This window comes from Eschrichtius robustus, chromosome 1 (assembly GCF_028021215.1).
Source record: "Eschrichtius robustus isolate mEscRob2 chromosome 1, mEscRob2.pri, whole genome shotgun sequence".
In the NCBI taxonomy this organism is placed as follows: Eukaryota; Metazoa; Chordata; class Mammalia; order Artiodactyla; family Eschrichtiidae; genus Eschrichtius; species Eschrichtius robustus.
In genome coordinates, this window is record NC_090824.1 from 197,635,145 (window position 1) to 197,653,194 (window position 18,050).

At 39.7% G+C, this 18,050-nt stretch overlaps 1 protein-coding gene across 3 annotated transcripts in view; it reads right to left on the reverse strand.

The window, feature by feature from the left end:
- Positions 1 to 4,963: 4,963 nt before the first annotated feature.
- Positions 4,964 to 18,050, reverse strand: part of ZEB1 (zinc finger E-box binding homeobox 1) — a 195,231-nt gene continuing 182,144 nt past the window's right edge. For all 3 annotated transcript variants that reach the window (XM_068562246.1, XM_068562237.1, XM_068562254.1), the window contains exons 7-9: positions 9,608 to 11,418; positions 7,605 to 7,785; positions 4,964 to 7,479 (exon numbers count right to left, since the gene is read on the reverse strand). In XM_068562246.1, the coding sequence (XP_068418347.1) occupies positions 6,899 to 7,479; positions 7,605 to 7,785; positions 9,608 to 11,418 (2,573 nt within the window). In that variant the 3' untranslated portion in view covers positions 4,964 to 6,898. The remainder of the gene's footprint in view (positions 7,480 to 7,604; positions 7,786 to 9,607; positions 11,419 to 18,050) is intronic.

An 18,050-nucleotide genomic window follows, 5' to 3' on the forward strand; every position in this document is an offset into this window, starting at 1 on the left:
ATGTGCTCACTTCCCATTCGTATGTCTTCTTTGGTAAAGTGTCTGTTCAAATCTTTTGTCCAATAAAAAAAAATTGGGCTGTCTTATTAATGTATATACATATATTTTAATAGTTTTGTTGAGATATAATTCACACGCCATAAAGCAACCCCCTTAAAATGTACAATTTTATGGTTTTTGTATATTCACAGAGTTATGCAAATATCACCACAATCTAATTTGGAACTTCGACTGTCCCCAAAAGAAACCCATACCTGTCAGCAGTCAGTAGGCATTCTCTCCCCACCCCCAGCCCTAATCTACTTCCTGTCTCTTTAGATTTGCCTATTTTGGATATTTCATATGATGGAGTAACAGAATATTTTATCTTTTGTGACTAGCTTCTTTCACTTAGTGTAAGGTCTTCAAGGTCCATCCATGTTGTAGCATGCGTCAGTACTTCATTCCTTTTTACTATGAAATAATATTCCGTTGTATGGATATACCACATTTATCTATTCATTAGTTGATTGACATTAGGACTGTTTCCACTTTCTAGCTATTATAAGTAATGCTGCTATGAACATTGTGTACAGGTTTTTGTGTAGACACGTTTTCATTTCTCGGCTATATAGATATATGTGTGCAAATATTTTCTCCCTCTTGAAGAAGTCTGTGTCTTCCCTCTTGATTTTCTTGACAGTATCTTTTGGAGAGCAAAATTTTAAAGTTTTCATAAATTTCAATTCATCAGTTCTTTTCCTCTATGACTCATTCATCCTTTTTGTATCTTATCTAGGAAATCTTTGCCTAATCGAAGGTCACAAAGAATTTATGTTTTCTTCCAAAAGACTTATAATTTTAGCTCTTATATTTAAGTATGCAATCCATTTTGAAACAATCTCTATGTATGGTGTAACGTAAGGATCGAGTTCATATTCCTGCATATGAATATCTATCAGCAGTACATTTTAAAAGATGATCATTTAACCATTGGATTATCTTGGCACCTTTGGCAAAAATCAGTTGACTATGAATATGTGGATCTCCTCCTAACTCTTAATTCTGTATTCTTGATCTATATGTCCATTCTTATACAACCCTGTATTGTCCATTCAATACAACCCTGTATTGACTACTGTAGCTTTATAGTAACACTAGAAATCAGGTAGTCTAAGTCCTCCAACTTTATTCTTTTCCAAAATTCTTTTGCTTACTTGAAGTCTTTTGCATTTCCATATAGATGTTGAATAAGCCTGTCAGTTTCTACAAGTATGTGGCTGCAATTTTCACTGGAATTGTGTTGAATCAATAGATAAATTTGGGGAGGATAGGGACTTCCCTGGTGGCGCAGTGGTTAAGAATCTGCCTGCCAATGCAGGGGACACGAGTTTGATCCCTGGTCTGGGAAGATCCCACATGCTGCGGAGCAGCTAAGCCCGTGAGCCACAACTACTGAGCCCGTGTGCCATAACTACTGAAACCCACGTGCCTAGAGCCTGTGCTCTGCAACAAGAGAAGCCACAACAATGAGAAGCCCATGCACTGCAGCGAAGAGTAGCCCCCACTCGTTGCAACTAGAGAAAGCCCACACACAGCAACGAAGACCCAACAGGCAAAAATAAATAAATAAAATAAATAAATTAAAAAAATATTTTTAAAAATATATAAATTTGGGGAGGATTGACACAGCAATGACATTGAATCTTCTGATCAATAAACATGGAATATCTTTTCATTTTCATTGCACCTTTAATTTCTTTCAGCTGTGTTTTGTATTTTTCAGTGCCTAGGTTTTGCCCGTATTTTGCTAAATTATCCCTAAATATTTCATACATTAAAAAATTAAATTTCCATTTTACCCCTACTGTAAGAATATGATAGATGTTTGCATAATGACCTTATATCCTGTAACCTTGCTCTCACCTTTTCTAGCTGCTTTTTTGTAAATTCCTTTTTTTCGACATAGACAACCAAGCTGTCTGCAAATAAAAAGTTTTACTTCTTTTTTTTCCCCGATCTGTATGCCTTTCATTTTTCTTGTCATGTTGCACCTGGTGGGACCTCCCGTACAATGCTTAATAAAAGGGTGAGAGCAGACATTATTGCCTTATTCATAATTTTAGGAGGAAAGCATTTAATTTTTCAAAATTATTATATTAACTATGGGGTTTTTTTGCAGGTGCCCTCTATCAGGTTGAGGAAACCCCCTTCTATTCCTAGATTGCCGAGAACTTGTATGACTTGGTGTAGAATTTAGTCAGATGCTTCTTGTACACCTATTAAGATGATATATAGTTTTTCTTTTTGCTCTGTAAATATGATGTAAATATGTAAAAACTATGTAAATTTTTGGTTTACAAGGTGGTTTTTGAATGCAAAAACAACCTTGCAGTCCTGGGATAAATTCCACTTGGTTGTAATTTACTTTCCTTTTGATAAACTATTCAAAATGATTTCCTAATATCTTGTCAAGGATTTTTGCATCTACATCCAGGGAGCTATTAGTGTGTAGTTTTTGTTTCTTGTAACATCATTGTCTGGTTTTCCTATCAGGTTAATGCTGCTGCACAGACTAAGGCGGGAAGTGTTTTCCTCTTTTATTTTCTGGATGAGTTTGTGTAGAATTGGTACAATAACTTCTGTAAATTTTTGGAAGAATTCACCAGTGAAGCCATCTGGGCTTGGAGTCTTCTTTGTGGGAAGATTTTTGTGATTGGACTAATCAGGTTATCTATTTCTCCTTTAGTGAGTTTTGGTATTTTGGACGTGACATTGTCATCAAAGTTGTCAAATTCATTGGCATAAAGTTCGTAATACTTCCTTTTCATCCTTTTACCCTGTAGAATCTGCAAGAAGATCTTCTCGCTCGTTCTTGGTGATTTGTCTCCATTTTTTTATTCTTTGATCTATCTGGTTAGAGGTTTATCAATTGTATTAATTTTTTCAAAGAATCAGATTCTGATTTCATTGATTTACTCAATTGTTTTTGTTTTCTATGCCATTGACTTCTGTCTTTTATTATTGCCTCCTTTCTGCTTGGTTTGGGTTTAATTTTATTCTTTTTCTGATTTCTTAAGGTGGAAGCTTAGATGACTGCACCTTATATTCTTTTCTAATAAAAGTGTTTGTTATAAATTTTCTTACATGCACTGCTTTTACTGCACACTGCAACTTCTGATGTTGCATTTTCATTTTTACTTAGTTCTTCATAATTTATAACGGTCATATTTTACTTAGAAATGTGTTGTCTAATTTCCAGTAGTTTTGCAGAGGGGGGTGGATTTTCCAGATGTATCTGTTACTGATTTCTAGTTTAATTATTTTGTAGTCAGAGAAAAACCACTTTGTTTGCAATTCTTTTGAATTTGAGGGTTGTTTTATGGCCCATAAGATGGTTTCTCTTCATGAATGTCCCATGTGTTGTTGGGAAAAAATGTGTATCGTTGAGTGGAATGTATTTGTTCACTAGAACAGAGGAATTTATGCTTTTTTTTTAGGTTCAGAAGACAAAGACCATATTGTGGTTGTTCTAATTGATCCTAAGAGATCTGTTCTGAGTTTACATTTTCACGTTTTCAAGGCTAATTTTAAGTTTGCACACAGATTTGAAAAACCCTTGCCCTTGCTTTTCTTTTTCACCATGTTATAAACTGTATATTGGTCTTGCTGACATTTTCTACTCATGTTACTTAAGGCCAGGATTGAGTTTAAATGTAGATGGTGTAAGTGAGATGTGAGGCAGGCTAGTTAAGGGCATGGCTCTTAGAGTCGGGTGGACCCATGTTCCAATCTTTATTCTGCTACTTAATATGTCTTTGTTCACGGGCACATAGTCTTTCAATCTTGCAAGGCTTTTGTGAAATCAGCTTTGACAACAGCAGTGAAGCACCTGTGCATGGTACAAGTCAGGGACAAATGACACTCTTGCTGTTACGGGACCTGGGGGAGTCATGGGAAGCAGCCACACGGTTTCACTGTCAGAACGTGTCTGATGAACCTGGAGGCCTTTGTTAGCCATTTATTTACCCACATGTGTCGAGCACTTGCCTTCTCTGAGCTGCTCCTCAGAGTGACTGTAGTACGCATGTCTCCTAAGAAGCGTTATTTATTCTTATTTTCTAACCCTATACAATGAACTTGTTTATTGGGTAGCTCTTCTCAGTGACGGAAGAAATGAGGCACCATTGCTGATAACGATCACCTAGGAACGTGAGGCCATGAGAAGGGGAGGGGTCCCATCAATTCCTACCAGGGGCCTCGAATGCCTGTGTCATGTACTATTAGGTTAAGCACCAGAAAGACGACACCTGGAAATAAGCTCGCAAATCAGAATAGAAAGGCAACAGGAAAGGTATAGTTTACTATTTGTCTGTTATGTCTGTCTAGTGTTTAGTAGGGCCTGAATAAAAAAATTATTAAATTGCTGAAATCACTGAACATATATAGAAGCAAAAGAGTAGTAAAGAAAGACACAGCTGAGCTCTGTTAATGTGCAAGTTATATCCTCGTTCAACCAACGTGGCCGCATGTACTTGGGCCGGGCACTCTGCCGGGCGGGCACTGGGGCGGGTGACCCGGCGGCCGACACGGCCCGTCCCGGTGGGCGGGGTGCGAGCCACAGCATAAGGGCTGAGATGATGAGGCAGGTACAGGGGCTGTGGGAGCCCAGAGGAAAGGCACCTAACCCAGGCTCCCCGAAGGCTGAGAGGCCACGGGATCAGGAGTGAGGGGCTAAGGGTTTCGGGAAGAGGAAGCAAGCTCCGGGGAGGCCGTTAGTTGTCACCTCTGACCTTCCCAGAAACACCCAGCCGCAGGAAAATCCATGATTTAGCGGGGAATGTCTACACCATTTAGTCTACCCAGACCCAGCCCAAGATAAACCAAGCGCAGGATGACGGATGACGGTATAATACCCCCATGTATGTCACAGAGTTTTCCAAAGAAAATCTTGATAATGATTAAAAGAATGACAGCAAGTAAGTCAGTCAGGCTTGTTGATGCATTTTATTGTGAGATGGGGGAGTCTGGTAAAAAACTAGAAAATGACCATGGTGTAACAAGGAACTTAAAAATGAAGAGTCAGATTTGTAACTTACATACATGAATACAGGAACAAATTGGCACAAAATGTTAAACGTTGTTCCCAACACTGTTTATACACGGTTGCCCTAGCTTGGCTTATAAGGAAATGAGACTTCATGGTTAGACTAATCTCTTAATAAAACCGCAGAGCATCATGCTGTTAGTCACACAGTGAATTTCAGAATTTAAGAGTTTTATATTAAAAACTGGGTAAAGGTAAAATGACTTGATTGTAGTTGTAAAACTAATACATTCCCATTTAAATTCTGTTCTACAGTCCAAGGCAAGTATAAATGTTAACATAACACTGTTAAATCAAATCTCAATGCAAGAGAACCAATTGCATCTCTACTTTAAATCTTATCAACTTTCCAAATTTTCATACTAAAATATATTATTGTATTAATACAAACTACAGTATTATACACTACACTGTGTAATAAATAAAGAAATATAAAAATAAGACACATAAATATAAAAGTTTTCTAAAACTAAAAGTACATATGTCAGTTAAGAAGGGTATTAATACTGCCAGGTTTGAAGACATACAGTACAAAAATGTTGCACAGATCTATAAACTAAAAGAAATAAAATAATACTGATAGGTAAGAATCAGCTAATGTTGTTAATAAACTGGGTCCATAATAACTAACATTTGGAAACAATTATGAGCCAAATAACAATGGCAGGTCCATGTTTGAAATGCAAGTACATGGATAAAGCAGATTAGAAAATTTCCCTTTCATTTCTGTAGAGAAATTCTGAAAGTCAATTAACGCAAAATGAATACTGAGGAATTATTAAAGGGTGAAATGTCCCAGTGTTTGGCTTCTCTGACAGAGTCAGTGGTTTTAAGTTTTATTTTAGAATTTGATACAAGAAACAAATCAACAAATGCTAGTTATTGTAGGCCACGCATGAACGGAGGCTGGTCAGAGCCTTGAAAATACTGATAAATGGCACTTACAGCACACAGGTCTTGCTTAAGGCCAAAGGAGATACAAAGCTTCATATCACATCCTTCATATTTGTTTACCACGTACTCAAACACAATTACGAACACTGATTCTGACGGCTCTGCTGTCCTCACCAGTATCAACACTGTTAGTCCCTGCAATCAGAACTCAACGGCAATCTTCTCAACTCCATTTAAACCACATGAGTAAGAAACTTCAGCTCTTCTATCGGCTGCTTTCTTAAGGCTAACGATACACTTTAAATGAGAATACGCTCTACTATGACATCTAAATATTAGAAGTTACTACCTTCTAGATTGAATTTAGAAATGGTAGTTAGCACGGTTTGGAACTGCATTATACTTCTCCGTGAAGGGAATTTTGTAGTGCAGAAGTTCTCACATTTTAAAAAACATAATAAAATACTGAAGCGGATTTAGCATATGTTTACCAATAAAAAATTATAAAATTTCTCCCAATTGTACAGCTTAAGAATAAACCAACATAAGAGTGATAATTAATACTGATAAAATGAAACAATGCCAGATGCTTATCTAAGTAATCAGTTTCCTTTAACCTGTTGCATCTTTGCTTTCTGAGTCATTAAGTTTTCTAATCTGCTTCATGTTACAAACTTGTTCCTAACTTTGAAAAATGCATGAAAAATTACTAGGTCTGAGGTTCAGGCACACCCGGATTTTTTTTTTTGTGTGGTTTTTTTTTTTTTTTTTGGTATTTTGTATTTTTTTAAATTTTTACTTTACACAGTAGTGAACAGAAATCACAGTATACAGGTTACTGTGTTTCCGTGAAAAGCATGTATAATATAGAACAAACTTCATTACCAATTAGAATTTTCTTTCTTTCTAGAAAAACGATCAGGCTTCGTTTGTTTTCTCTTCAGACACCTGCTCACCGCCCTGGCCGGCTTTGTGTTCTAAGCTGCGGGCTGGGCTTCCAGCTCCCGCGCCCTCCCTCGCACCTTCGGAGTTCGCCCCCTCCCCCTCGTGCCCCTCCCCCTCCATCTCCTCCTCCCCCTCCTCCTCTTCCCCCTCCCCTCCTCGCGGTTCTCCACTTTCCTTTTCCTCCTGCAGCTCCTCCGTCTCCCTCTCCTCCTCCTCCTCCTCCTCCTCCTCCTTGTCACTGTCCTCGTCCTCCTCCCGCGTGGAGCTCTCCCTCTCGTCCGAGTCGCCCTGCGAGGGGGAGGCGCGGGCCCCCGCGTGGTGCGCGGGCGGGCCCCCGGGGCCCGAGGCCCCCGGCTCCGGCCCCTCGGCCTCCCTCTTGCAGTAGGAATAGCGGTGGTTCATGTGCTGGGAATAGGAGCCCGAGTGGGAGAAGCGCTTCCCGCACTTGTCGCACTGGTAGGGCTTCTCCCCGGAATGCAAGCGCGTGTGCTCGATCAGGTGATGCTTGTGTTTAAATGCCTTTTTGCAGATGCCGCACTCGTGAGGTCTTTTACCTGAAAATAAGGGCACAGCTATGAAATAAGACGGCATTAAGCCGATAGGCTTCCGGGCACTTCAGGTTATGGAAACGGTTATAAATTTGTTTTTCCAAAACTGCCAGGTTCATGAGCATACGTACCTGTGTGTTCGTATTTATGTCTCAACAACGAGCTACTCTTCTGGAATATCTTATCACACAGATCACAAGCATACATTCCATTTTCTGTCTTTCGCATTTTCTTTTTGGGTGGCGTGGAATCAGAGTCATTCTGATCTTCTACATTTGATACTCCTTCTGAGCTAGTGTCTTGCCTTTCATCCTAAAGGAGAAAAACAAGTAGGAAAATTTCATTTAAAATTACAAGATAAGCAAGAGACATAAATAAAAGCACAGATTAAAGAACTACTGTGATTTACACTTTCAACAGCTTGACCAAAGCAGGCTCCAAGGGGAGGGCCAGGTGACAGGCGGGGCTGACACAGACAAAAGGGAGGGGCGCTACAGCCACAACCGCAGCAAACCCAGGGCCAGCTGGCGCCGAGAAGGAAGGGCACCAAAAAGAAAACACAAAACGCGGTACTAACACGGTCCACCCAGTTCCATGTGAATCGTTAATTTATGAGAAACTGGCAGCAAGTTTTAACTTACGAGTTTGCTAAACAATCACAGATTTCTGACTGCATCACTTACCTTCACTTTTTCATTCTGGGTTTCACTAAGCAAAGATTAAGATTCTGTTTTTTAAAAGTGGTCTTTAAATTGTATCTTCCAGAACCTTAGAGTTTTGTGAACTAAACTCCATTGTCTCCCTATCACTTTTCTAAGGAGCAACATGGAAAAACAATGTAGGAGGGTCTACATTTTTAAACAAGAACACTTGCTAGACAATGAACCTTCAGAGTTTCAGGTTAGGGATAGGGTTGGGGAGGTAACTTGGGCCTCCTGTCGGTAGAATAATTCTTCAGGGAGCCTGTAGTGGGATGGGGCCCCTAAGATCCTGTGTCTTTTCTGAAGTCTTCCATTCTAAATTCAGAAATTTTCTACACATTCAAAGGTTTTCAACATTTCTCACGGCTTTGTAAGGTGGGAGAGGCGCCGACATTTTTCTGGCATTTGCAAGCTGCTAATGGTGCTAAAGGGACTCTATTTTCAATGTTATTTGATCTAGTTGGATGATTAACTGAAATGTTTGTGGTTCCCTGTTTATTATTCAAAGGCGTGAAGAGTGTTTTATACACCCAAAATTTAGACTTAGTAAGAAATTTAGCCATGTGAAAACTTTTTCAAGAGTTACCACAATTACGGGAAGCCCATTGGTAGCAATAGTTAAGGAGAAAAAAGCAGCAAAACACACTTGAACAGGATACTGTAATTATTTTAGCTGCCCCTACTTATAGCAAATATTTGGAAAAAAGATTGAATCAAATGAATACTAGAGATAAATTTAATCAGAAATTGATGGAAAAAAATGGAGAGACATCAAGGTCAGTGACACAGAAAAAGCCCAGACCATTGAGACACACAACAGTCACACAAAATGGTTCTATCAAAACTGTCATGGATTTGGGGGGAGTTAAAGAGGAAAATGCAAACATAGATTCACAAGTATATTTCCTCATATGTCATTATGATTGAACACTATTTAGTTTACAGCTTATTAAAATCATTAGTAAATTCACTAGATGAATTCTTTATATACTTAATTTTTGTTTGTTTAATTAAAGTCTTTTTATAAACAGAGGTGTTAACACATAAAAAGTGATAGCTAAGTTTGCCTGGTGTGAAACGTCCGTGAACAAATTCTCATTTACTAATGATCATAATCAACGCAGAAACTTAACGAATTTTGGGAATCTAACTATAAAAACAAGTCTGATTAGTGAGCATTCCAGTTTTACTTTCCTCTTCTGTCTCTAGTTTCAGACAGTCAATATTTAGCTGAGACTCATCGACCCTTTTCTCAGCAGAATAACAAAACTGCCGTTGAAAAGTACTAAGGCACACATTCATCTATTTCCTTTCAAAAATGACAGCTTAACAAGCTGCTTGGCTCCCTCGTGACTGATTTTTATTAGAAAAATTCACTGAAATAAGTCAAACGAGCACTTGACCAATAGGTTGAGGGTGCGAGCATTCTTTACCTGATTTCCGTTGGGCTGGGTCACCTTCAGGGATGCTTCCTGGACCGCGGGGCTGACTGCAGTCGAGTACGTGTACGCGACCTGGGGGATCAGGATGGTCTGCTTGTTGGCCGCCAGCGCTCGCAAGCACGGAACGCTGTTCTGGTCAGCGATGGCCACAATCGTGGGTAACTGGGCAGTGACTGTAGGTATAGCAATATTTATGGGGTTGGCACTTGGTGGGATTACATTTACAACTGGTTCTGAGTCTGTGACACAACTGTCCTTTTGTGGCTCCTTTTTTGCACAAGACAAGTTCAAGGGTTCTTCCTGGACAGAATAAACACTGTTCTGGTAAACACTAGTGATAGTTGACCTTTCCAATAACTCTCCCTGTTGCTTTGGTAGTGAAAGATCAAGAGGTTCGACTTGTGGCTCTTCCTGTGCCCCTTCTGCCGGGTACGAGTAACCCTGTGCGTTTCCGGAGGAGGAGAGGTTGAGGGGGGATGGGGATGAAGTGCCGCTTCTGGAACCACTGACGGCCGAGCCCACTGGTAAGACGGGGGAGCTAGTTATCTTCAGAGGGCTCTGGAGATTCCTTGTGCCGTCCTGGGAGTCATCTGCGTTTGTAGGTTGAGGCTGATCATCGTTCTTTGCAGGGGTGTTGGCTTTGCCTGGCTCGGGAGGAGATGCCTCAGAAGACTGCACTGAAGTCTGCCCCGTCTGCATCTTTTCAAACCACTTTTTCACTACATCCGGCGGTAGGTTCACTGAGTCAGCAATTTTTGAGAGCTCTTCTGCACTTGGCTGTGCGTTCAAGGCATAATATGCTTTCAGAAGAGACAGGAGGTTCTTTAAAGGTGGCTGACTGGGAGACAGGCTGCCATCTCCGGACCCCGAGGGGGCAGAGGCCTCGGGCTTGGCAGCTTCTGGTGTGGGGGGCAGACGGGGCTGGGCGGGCTGCTTCAGGTCATAGTGCTTTAGCTCCGGAAGTGCGCTGATGTCCCCCGGACAGTCGTCACACAGGAGGCAAGTGCTGTCATTCCCCCCTCCTTCAAAGCTTTTGTCCTTCTCAGATTTAACAGTAAGATCTTCTGGTAACTTTTCACTTTTGCAACTGTTGGTGGGGACTGGATTTTCTTTTTTCAAATTCTGAGGAACAACTTGAAGTTGGCTAGGTTGTTCAAGACTGTAGTTAATGATGATTTTGGTTGTTCCATCTTGATCAACCAGAGGAAGACTGATGGCTGAAATAACAGAATGGCCACCTTGCTGGATGGATGAAGCGTTGATTGTTTCTTGTTCTTTGGATGCAAGATTGGCTTGATTATTCTCCAAAACTTGCCTGATTACATTACCATCTACTGCCACTTTAAGTACATTCTGAATATCACTTAAATTGATACTGATGGGGGACACCAAACCCACCGTTGGCAGGACAACGGCTTGCACCACACCCTGAGCAGCACTGGTTGCCTGCAAGGGGCCACCGCCACTGAAAACCCCATTCTGTAAAGGGGTTGAACAGCTGATTCCTGAAGCAACCACTATGGGCTTGAGCTCATAATCCACAGGCTCAGCTTTGATTTGGTTTACGGAAAGTTGTTCTTGGAAGGGCTTATTCTCTGTCTTCTGCCGTATCTGTGGTCGCGTGGGACTGCCTGGTGACGCCGAGAGAGACGGTGAGGGACACTGCGAGGTCTTGAGCCCTGTTCGTGGTCGCCCGTTCACAGGCATCAGGCTGATACATTTCTTACTGCTTATGTGTGAGCTATAGGAACCGGAATGGGAAAAACGTTTCTTGCAGTTTGGGCATTCATATGGCTTCTCTCCTAAACAACAAGAAAAATTACATTCATAAATTTTTATGTATCCACGTTTTCCCTAAAACAAGCAGTATCAATTTAAAAAGAGGTTACCACGTATGTTTGTAATATAATTTTATTTAGAATCATCACTTTACGTTCAAAACCTACGTAAATGTCATAAACACCACTAAAACGTTAGTCTGAACTGCGTGCTAACCAATAAAAGAATCTTCTCAGCATATGTGTACCGTATTTCTGCAAACTTTTAAAAGTTCAAATCATTCTCAAATACCAAAAAATTATATCCTACTCTTGCAAGTAATTTTTTTCTTATCCTGTTTCACCAATTTATGTAATTTTCTATATTTTATTCTACTTAACCATCTGTAGGAGAAATTAATATTAGAGGAAAGAAAAGTAAATCTCCCATAAGGCTTAACATGTATGAACATCTCGCCTTAACTGTGTGAGTCATGAATATCTATCCTTCCCATATCCACAGGTTTCCTTGAAAAGATCTTTCTCAATGGGAAGAAAACTTTAAATACAAGGTATTGTTATAAACCTTGGCTTATTAAACTGGGATGTATGTACTTCTGGATATATCAGGCAATGTTTTACTGGGTATGAAAAGCATCTTAGAGTTTCAATTTTAGCGACAGTGGTTATGATAATTTAAAACATTTAAATATTAAGACACAGATTAGACTATGTTGCACAAATGCAACGTTTCTGTGAAATGTTAGGAAAAAAACAAGCTTCCCGCCTACAGAGGCCTCCTTTAAGTTGCTTCCCTAGACCTTCCAGGGTACAAGGCATTTATTCTTCTTGGCCACTAGGGATACTTTGACAGAAAATTTTGAGAAGCACTGAGCTACATGAAATATTTACATACAACCTATTTCTGTTTTACTTTTGCTTTAACTTCTAGTTCATCATTTATAATTTAAAGGTTACTGATGCCCATTTTCAGGGAGGGAGCGAACTCCAGGTGTTGTGGGCCGTTTACCTGCACCTGTTACAGTGCTCAGTGGCTCACAGAGATGCCCTTTAAACCTTCCTTTTTAGATGAATGAACAGCTAATTATGAAAATTATGAAATGTGACGATGCTGATTATCTACTCAGTAGCAAAATTAAAGCTCTTTATCTCCCCCCTCCCCTTTTTTGATGTTTATAGCCACTTTATTCTTTTTTTAAAATTGATGTGTAGTTGATTCGCAATGTTGTGTTAGTTTCTGGTATATTCAGCTTTATTCTTTTTTTTTTTTTTTTTGAATTTTTGAATTTTATTTATTTTTTATATAGCAGGTTCTTATTATCTATCTTATACATATTAGTGTATACATGTCAATCCCAATCTCCCAGTTCATCCCACCACTGCCACCACCCCCCCCAACACATTCCCCCTTTCTTTTTAATAATTAAAAGGAAAGTAGCAAGAAAGTCAACGTAAGCTCTGCTAGTAATGTAACTTCAGTGTTGCAAACTTTAAGACAAGTGCAATATATTTTCACAGAAATTTTTACCTAAGAAATCAGAACTGGAAGGAATCTAGTAAGCCCTCTCTACAGCCTCCTTCTCAGTGACGAGTTCAGTTTGTATCATCCTTGGCACTCGCTCATCTCTGCGTACCCTCCTTTATTAAAAGGAGTCTGCTGCCGCGGGACAGCTCTGTGGAAGACAGTCTAGTCTGGCTCTGCTGAGGACCATGGATCTGGGTTCAGATTCTGGCTCTGTCACAGGCTATTTCCTTAACCTTTTTAAGCCTCAGTGTTTTGGTGCATAAATAAATGTAGATACATCCTCACTGGATTGTTGTAGCAGTCATATGAGATTATATAGCAAAACTCAGTGTGCTCTCAAGAAGTGTTAGTGATTCCTTACAAAAGCAATGAGACAGAGGCTCAGTACTAAGCCAAAGGCAGCTTGTCAGAATGCCTACTTCCCTGTACTAGTTTGCTTCTGATGCCACACATAATTGGTTTATTAACTGTTCTTCCACGAGCCAGACTTCCAAATTGATGAAGAGCTGCCACGTGTATTCTTCCATTTCCCTTGTGTAGGCTGAACATATCCAGGTCTTTCACGCATTCCTCATGGGACATGGTTTTTAGAACCCTTACTTGCTTGTTAACTCACCTCTGGAAATTCTCCAGTTTAATCAATATCTTTCCAATGGGATGCCTGAAATATGATTCAGTACTCAAAATGCATCAGATAAAAATTTCCAGTGGGGGTAAAACAAGGGATATGTCCTAGTGAGCCACGCGTGTTCTCCTGCTCACTAGGAAAATAAGCATATGTAACACGGATTATTTCTATCTTTACAAACAGGGAGGTGGAAGAGCACAGTGGGTGCGGCAGTGGCTTTGGAGACAGGATGCCTGTGTCAGGGCCCCCGGCTCTGCCATGTCCCAGCTGAGTGACTGTGGACAAGCTAAGCTTGCTGAACCTCCATTTTCTCATCAGTAAAGAAGAGAGGAAATAGTAGCATCTACCTCACAGGGTTATTGTGAGAACTGTGTGACTTAATGCATACAAATAACTAGAATGTGGCTGTACATAGTTAAGTGTTCGGTAAGTGCTACTTATCATTATGCTTATTGGGAATCACCCTGATACTTTACCACTCCTGCAAAGAAGGTCTGCAGAACAATTATTCTAGAGCCAAAGTTTTCACTATGTTTGTTAGAAAAACCCTCGTTTCTAACTCTAACTTCATAGCTTTATGGATGAATAGCTAAAGTACATCACCTCCCTTACCAGTCGATCTAGGTCAGTGTTTGTAACGACTAAACCCTGGAGGTTATATCAGGAAGGTGTGCTGCTCAAAGTTAGATGTACTACGAACACTGACTTTTTTTTTTTTAATGGCTGAGGTGGGTGTTTGGTTGCACCTGATGTAAAAGTTTTCCAGGCTAAAATGACTATAAGGCCGTGGAACAAACCCAGGTTACTTGCTGGGGAGGATCCCAGCCCAGGTGAAGGGGCTCTTTTGCACCCCCTGTGTGTGCAGGTGTGGTGGCCTTCTCTTCACAGCTCAGTTCCCACCACATGCGAAGTTCACATGATGGGTGACACACGTCTCTGCATAGGGTTCATTTCATGGGTATCAGAAGAGACCAACTATCCGGGCAATTTTAGGGCATATAATTGAGGACCCTGACCCTCAATGCCTTTTAAAAACTCACCTGAGAAAAAAAATTACAGAGGTTTCCTGAAGGATATGCAGTTCATTCATTATTAGATACTCTAAACAGTGCTTTCAAAACTATCTGTGGTGAAGGGTCATTTGTTTTTTCATTAAAAAAAATTTTCCAATCTCCTATGGATGAATATTGTATAAAATATAATGAAATTGTCACAGCACTGTCTTGGTATACTAGTTTCTCAATCTATCTGGGATGACACTGAGTAGCCCTGCTTGAACTCTCCCCTTGGAATAAACCATCAGGGAGCCGTAGACTGGGACGGCATCCATCGGCCACCCTGGGACAATGCTTTTGCTGAATTGCACTTTGGTGAACTATCATTGGCCTCTATTGAAGAATCTTATTTTAGAGAGAAAACACTGTCAAATTCTCTGCTGTATTATTTTAAGGATATTTCTCAGGATGATATAAATATTTTGTTCTTTATTTTTTAACTTAATTTTTTAACATCTTTATTGGAGTATAATTGCTTTGCAATGGTGTGTCAGTTTCTGCTGTATAACAAGGTGAATCAGCTATATGTATACATATATTCCCATATCCCCTCCCTCTTCCCACCCCTCTAGGTGGTCACAAAGCACCAAGCTGATCTCCCTGTGCTATGCGGCTGCTTCCCACTAGCTATCTGTTTTACATTTGGTAGTGTATATATGTCCATGCCACTCTCTCACTTCGTCCCAGCTTACCCTTCCCCCTCCCCGTGTCCTCAAGTCCATTCTCGACTGCGTCTTTATTCCTGTCCTGCCCCTAGGTTCTTCAGAACCTTTTTTTTTTTTTTTTTTTTTAAGATTCCATATATATGTGTTAGCATACGGTATTTGTTTTTCTCTTTCTGACTTACTTCACTCTGTAGGACAGTCTCTAGGTCCATCCACCTCACTACAAATAACTCAATTTCGTTTCTTTTTATGGCTGAGTAATATTCCATTGTATATATGTGCCACATCTTCTTTATCCACTCATCTGTTGATGTATACTTAGGTTGCTTCCATGTCCTGGCTATTGTAAATAGTGCTGCAGTGAACATTGTGGTACATGACTCTTTTTGAATTATGGTTTTCTCAGGGTATATACCCAGTAGTGGGGTTGCTGGGTCACATGGTAGTTCTATTTTTAGTTTTTTAAGGAACCTCCATACTGTTCTCCATCGTGGCTGCATCGATTTACATTCCCACCAACAGTGCAAGAGGGTTCCCTCTTCTCCACACCCTCTCTAGCGTTTATTGTTTGTAGATTTTTTGATGATGGCCATTCTGACTGGTGTGAGGTGATACCTCGTTGTAGTTTTGATTTGCATTTCTCTAAATGATTAGTGATGTTGAGCATCCTTTCATGTGTTTGTAGGCAATCTGTGTATCTTCTTTGGAGAAATGTCTATTTAGGTCTTCTGCCCATTTTTGGATTGGGTTGTTTGTTTTTTTGATATTGAGCTGCATGAGCTGCTTGTATATTTTGGAGATTAATCCTTTGTCAGTTGCTTCGTTTGCAAATATTTTCTCCCATTCTGAGGGTTGTCTTTTGATCTTGTTTATGGTTTCCTTTGCTGTGCAAAAGCCTTTAAGTTTCATTAGATCTCACTTGTTTATTTTTGTTTTTATTTCCATTTCTCTAGGAGGTGGGTCAAAAAGAATTTTGCTGTGATTTATGTCATAGAGTGTTCTGCCTATGTTTTCCTCTAAGAGTTTTATGTGTCTGGCCTTACATTTAGGTCTTTAATCCATTTTGAGTTTATTTTTGTGTATGGTGTTAGGAAGTTTTCTAATTTCATTCTTTTACCTGTAGCTGTCCAGTTTTCCCAGCACCACTTATTGAAGAGGCTCAATTCTCCATTGTATATTCTTGCCTCCTTTATCAAAGATAAGGTGACCATATGTGCGTGGGTTTATCTCTGGGCTTTCTATCCTGTTCCATTGATCTATATTTCTGTTTTTGTGCCAGTACCATACTGTCTTGATTACTGTAGCTTTGTAGTATAGTCCGAATTCTGGGAGCCTGATTCCTCCAGCTCTGTTTTTCTTTCTCAAGATTGCTTTGGCTATTTGGGGTCTTTTGTGTTTCCATACAAATTGTGCAATTTTTTTTGTTCTAGTGCTGTGAAAAATGCCATTGGTAGTTTGACGGGGATTGCATTGAACCTGTAGATTGCTTTGGGTACTACAGTCATTTTCACTATGTTGATTCTTCCAATCCAAGAACATGTTATGTCTCTCCATCTGTTTGTATCATCTTTAATTTCTTTCATCAATGTCTTATGGTTTTCTGCATACAGGTTTTCTGTCTCCTTAGGTAAGTTTATTCTTAGGTATTTTATTCTTTTTGTTGCAATGGTAAATGGGAGTGTTTCCTTAATTTCTCTTTCAGATTTTTCATCATTAGTGTATAGGAATGCAAGAGATTTCTCTGCATTCACTTTGTATCCTGCTACTTTACCAAATTCATTGATTAGCTCTAGCAGTTTTCTGGGAGCATCTTTAGGATTCTCTATGTATAGTATTATGTATAGTATGTCATCTGCAAACAGTGACAGCTTTACTTCTTCTTTTCCGATTCGGATTCCTTTTATTTCTTTTTCTTCTCTGACTGCTGTGGCTAAAACTTCCAAAACTATGTTGAATAATAGTGGTGAGAGTGGGCAACCTTGTCTTGTTCCTGATCTTAGTGGAAATGGTTTCAGTTTTTCACCATTGAGAATGATGTTGGCTGTGGGTTTGTCATATATGGCCTTTATTATGCTGAGGTAAGTTCCCTTTATGCCTACTTTCTGGAGAGTTTTTATCATAAATGGGTGTTGACTTTTGTCTAAAGCTTTTTCTGCATCTATTGAGATTATCATATGGTTTTTATCCTTCAGTTTGTTAACATGGTGTATCACATTGATTGATTTGCATATATTGAAGAATCCTTGCATTATTACTGGGATAAATCCCACTTGATCATGGTGTGTGATCCTTTTAATGTGCTGTTGGATTCTGTTTGCTAGTATTTTGCTGAGGATTTTTGCATCTATGTTCATCAGTGATATTGGCCTGTAGTTTTCTTTCTTCGTGACGTCTTTGTCTGGTTTTGGTATCAGGGTGATGGTGGCCTCGTAGAATGAGTTTGGGAGTGTTCCTCCCTCTGCTGTAGTTTGGAAGAGCTGAAGAAGATAGGTGTTAGCTCTTCTCTAGATGTTTGGTAGAATTTGCCTGTGAAGCCATCTGGTCCTGGGCTTTTGTTTGTTGGAAGATTTTTAATCACAGTCTCAATTTCAGTGCTTGTGATTAGTCTGTTTATGTTTTCTATTTCTTCCTGGTTCAGTCTCTGAAGGTTGTACTTTTCTAAGAATTTGTCCATTTCTTCCAGGTTGTCCATTTTATTGTCATATAGTTGCTTGTAGTAATCTCTCATGATCCTTTGTATTTCAGCAGTGTCAGTTGTTACTTCTTTTTCTTTCCTAATTCTA